General features: G+C 54.2%; 1 protein-coding gene across 3 annotated transcripts in view; it reads left to right on the top strand.

The window, feature by feature from the left end:
* Positions 1-4,248, top strand: part of TPST2 (tyrosylprotein sulfotransferase 2) — an 8,965-nt gene extending 4,717 nt beyond the window's left edge. For all 3 annotated transcript variants that reach the window (XM_031057423.1, XM_031057422.1, XM_031057424.1), the window contains exons 2-6: positions 1-323; positions 1,775-1,973; positions 2,671-2,721; positions 2,838-2,886; positions 3,703-4,248. The exon at positions 1-323 is cut by the window's left edge and continues 583 nt beyond it. In XM_031057423.1, the coding sequence (XP_030913283.1) occupies positions 1-323; positions 1,775-1,973; positions 2,671-2,721; positions 2,838-2,867 (603 nt within the window). In that variant the 3' untranslated portion in view covers positions 2,868-2,886; positions 3,703-4,248. The remainder of the gene's footprint in view (positions 324-1,774; positions 1,974-2,670; positions 2,722-2,837; positions 2,887-3,702) is intronic.
* Positions 4,249-4,340: the final 92 nt, after the last annotated feature.

Here is a 4,340-nt window from a genome sequence, read left to right as displayed (position 1 = left end):
CCCACCTCCAATTTCATGCTGATGGTGCGGGACGGGCGCGCCTCGGTGCACTCCATGATCACGCGCAAGGTGACCATCGCCGGCTTCGACCTGAACAGCTACCGGGACTGCCTGACCAAGTGGAACAAGGCCATCGAGGTGATGTATTCCCAGTGCCTGGAGATCGGCCGCGCCCGCTGCCTGCCCGTCTACTACGAGCAGCTGGTGCTGCACCCCGAGCAGTCCATGCACAACATCATGAGGTTCCTGGACATCTCCTGGAGCGACACGGTGCTGCACCACGAGGAGCTCATCGGGAAGCCCGGTGGAGTGTCCCTTTCTAAGTGAGTCTCGGCTCCTTCCTCAGCTTTTCGTTGCACAAAGCTGGCTAAAATGGGACAGAGCTGCGTTGCAGGTGTTTGTGTGTGGTTTTGGGGGAGGAGGGATAGCACATTGTACTGCAGTGGGGTTTGTGTTCCTGAGTAAGAGATGGCTTTAATGCTCCCAGTCTGTGGTACTCCACAGAACAGCTTGTCAAGCAAGGATTTCAGGAGCAGGTGACTGTTTAATCTCTCTTGACAGTGCAGAAATTATTTCAGTCTCTAATTTGCGAAGAACTGCTTGCTCTGAAACGTGAGCTCTTTAATGTCTCTTTCTCTACCCGTCCTCAGATGGCTCTTTGGTGTGATTAGTTGTGCTGCTAATGATCATGAGCTGCAGTTCTTGCCAGGTCTGGGGTTGGTATTGCAGAATAAAAGCAATACCTGCTCAGTGGAGGCACACCCAGCACTCCCTCCTGCCCTCTCCATGTGTAGGGGGTGTTTGCCTTCTCCCACTTTGTCCTCCTCTTTTAATGCTGTTTCTTTTCTAAATGGAGGCTTAAGTCAGGCTTAGCAAAATTTAATCAGCCGTGTAAGGGAATTATCCAAGTCTCTGTATCAGTTGATGGTGCCCTGGTGGTGAGGGCACAGGAGCCACGGGGGGATGTGCAGCTGCTCCAGTTTTCCAGGATGCCCTGGGAGTGCAGCCAGCTCTACTTCCCTGTTTGCTCAGAGTAAATTGGTCCAGGTTGCTTAGATCAGGTTTTGAATATTCATAGGGGTCACCAGGTGTATCTGTGCTACAGCTCACACATCTTACATTGTTTTCCTGTGATAAGCAGAGGTGTCCTGGTGAAACCCTGTGTCCCAGTGCAGGGTAGATCCCTCCTGTAAGAAAAGAGGAAGCAGCCTCAAGTTGTGCCAGAGGAAGTTTAGGTTGGATAAAAAAGAAAATTCCTTCCCTGAAAGGGTAATTAAGCACTGGAAGAGAACACTGGTAGAGTCACCATCCCTGACGGAATTTAAAAGCTGTGAGGATGTGGCAGGTGGGAACATGGGTTAGTGGTGGCCTTAGCAGTGTTGGGGGAATGGTCCCTCCTCTTAAGACCCACTCATCTTAGAGGGTTTTCCCAGCCTTAATTATTCCATGATTCTAAACAGAAGGATCCAGCCTCTGGGGCTGTGGAACCCCCCAGCCAGGCTCTGCTTCCCCAGAGCAGGGCTGTGAGGGACAGAGACTGTGGCTACCCCACCCAAGGAAGTGCCCAAGGCCAGGTGGGACAGGATTTGGAGCAACTGGGATAGTGGAATGTGTCTCTGCCCATGGCAGGGAGTGGGACAGGATTGGATTTAAGATGGATTTAAGATCCCATCCTGTGGTTCTCTGTGGAGGTGGCAGCAAGCTGTGTGTGAGCCCAGCACATGTGTGAAATCCAACCATTGTGTCTTTTGTATTTTTCCTTTATTTTCCCCAGGATAGAGAGGTCAACAGACCAGGTGATCAAGCCGGTGAACATGGAGGCGTTATCCAAATGGATCGGGCACATCCCGGGGGATGTGCTGCAGGACATGGCCCACATCGCCCCCATGCTCGCCAGGCTGGGCTACGACCCCCACGCCAACCCCCCCAACTACGGCCACCCTGACCCCCTGGTTGTCAACAACACGCACAGGGTGAGTGGCACTGCCATGCAGGGGACAGGCCAGGGGCTCACCGAGCCCTCCGGAGCAAGGGAAGCTCCTGAGCCGAGTCAGGATGGAGCAGGGGGGAACAGATTCACACAGGGAAAACAGAATCACAGAATTCCAGAGTCATTTGGGTTGGGAAAGGCCTCCCAGTGTCCAAGCTGTGCCAAATCCTCCCCATCAGAACACTGAGTGCACATGGAGCATGTTCCTTGGACACCTCCAGGGATGGGGACTCCAAACCTCCCTGGGCAGCCCCTTCCAGTCCCTGACCACCCTTTCCATGAGGAAATTCCTCCTGGTGTCCAACCTGAGCCTCCCCTGGCACAGTTTGGGGCAGTTCCCTCTCTCCTGTCCCTGTTCCCTGGGAGCAGAGCCTGACACCCCAGGCTGTCCCCTCCTGTCAGGAGCTGTGCAGAGCCACAATGTCCCCCCTGAGCCTCCTTTTCTCCAGGCTGAGCCCCTTTCCCAGCTCCCTCAGCTGCTCCAGCTCCTTCCCCAGCTCTGTTCCTTTCTCTGGCCACACTCCAGCCCCTCCATGTCTGTTTTGGAGAGAGGGGCCCAGAGCAGGACAGAGCACTCAAGGTGCAGCCTTTTCCCTGGGAAGGCTGGGAATGGCTGACAGCAGTGACCCAGAGGTGATTCCACTGCCCCAGGGGGTCACTCCAGGTTCTCTTTCCCACAGGTTTTAAAGGGGGATTATAAAACACCGGCCAATCTCAAAGGTCACCTGCAGGTAAGAGCACCCTGAGGGTTTTGGGGGTTTGGGACATACCAGGGTACCTGGTTGGTGCTGCCTTCCCTGAGGAATGCTGGCTCAGAGCTGACCCTTCTCTTCTGGGGCTCTTCCAGGTGACTCAGAATACGTCATCTTCTCACTAAGAAAATTAATGATTTCCAGGTAAGACCCTGTTTACTTAATTTTGGGATTTTGGGCAAATCTGCCTGTGTTGCTCCAGGACCAGCACTTGGTTTGTGTGATTTCTGTGGATCTGCTGGGGTTCCAGGCACACTCCTGGTGCCAGGGATCCCTCACAGTCGCCTCAGATCTTCCCACACAATGCTGCTGTGTGGGACCATTTGTAAGGAATTCTTTTCCTGAGCTCTGGGAACAGGATTAAAGCTGCAAAATAAAACTCAGCCGCCTGGGAGGGTTATTGCAGCCCGTCCCTGCGGGCAGCAGGGACACATGGAATGTGTGGATGAGCTGAGCTGCTCCCCAGCTGCCTCCAAAGACGTGCCATGGACCTGAGGAAGGGGATAGAAAACAAAGGAAAATATGATGGAAAACAAAGCTGCTGCCTTGGGCTGCTGCTCCAGAGACAACTGTTGATGTGTTGGATGTTCTTCCTCCACGCTAAAGCATAAAATACCATTCTTGGTACTAAAACTGATCCTTTAAAAGCAACTTTCTGTGTACAAGCAGATGGCTGGTCTAGAAAAAGATCAGAAGCACTGAGGGAAGATCAGGAATTGTGTGTTCCCTTGTCCTGGGCTGAGAATTGGTTCCTTTCTGGGGCATTTTGTGTGTCACAGGGGCTTTAAACTCTCAGTCGGGCCTTGCTGTGGTGGTCTGAGGGGATCCTGTTCTGAGGGGATCTTGTTCTTGAGGAGATCCTGTTCTGAGGGGATCTTGTTCTTGAGGAGATCCTATTTTGAGGAGATCCTGCCCCTGAGGGGATCCTGCCCCTGAGGTTCTGTGTTTTGTCTCTTCCAGAACGCTGCCAATGGCCTGTTGTTGCCCGAGAAGGACGAGTGTGCAGTGGGCCCGTGGAAATCTGTTCTCCAAGCATATTGCTTGCTCCTACTGTTGCCAAATGACTGCGCTCCAGGAATGTATTTGCATTTATTTGCAAAGGCCAAACGTGCTCCACGGCGGGAACGTCCCCGGCCCCGTCCCAGCGCTCTGTGGGGAACGCAGCTGCAGAAATCCGGGCTGGGGGGGACGGCAGGACATTACCTGTGCCGTGGCTGGAGGACTCTGTACATCGCATTTGTGTCTCGTGATCTGTTCCCCGTTCCCGGTGTGGGGAACAGCCCTCCCATCCCCGCTGTCCCATATTTCTGGGATCGGGAAGAGCCGCCCCGGTCCTGCTGTTCCCAACTCCCCGGGTCAGGAACAGCCCCCTGGCCCTGCAGAGCCTTTGTGGTGCGTGTGCCCTCCCCCCATCCCCGACCCTGCAGAGGCTACAGAGTTAATAATATATGCCCCCCTCCCTCCCCCCCACCCACGGTGTCGGACACCATTAAAGTGTTGATTTGATATTTAATATTTTAATTATTAATCGCGCGGGCTCCTCCCCCTGTACCACTCCGGGCCACAGGGCGGCGCTACCGGCGCGGGCGCCCCGCCCC

This window comes from Geospiza fortis, unplaced genomic scaffold (assembly GCF_000277835.1).
Source record: "Geospiza fortis unplaced genomic scaffold, GeoFor_1.0 scaffold408, whole genome shotgun sequence".
In the NCBI taxonomy this organism is placed as follows: domain Eukaryota; kingdom Metazoa; phylum Chordata; class Aves; order Passeriformes; family Thraupidae; genus Geospiza; species Geospiza fortis.
This window is presented reverse-complemented; position numbering and strand designations above follow the sequence as displayed.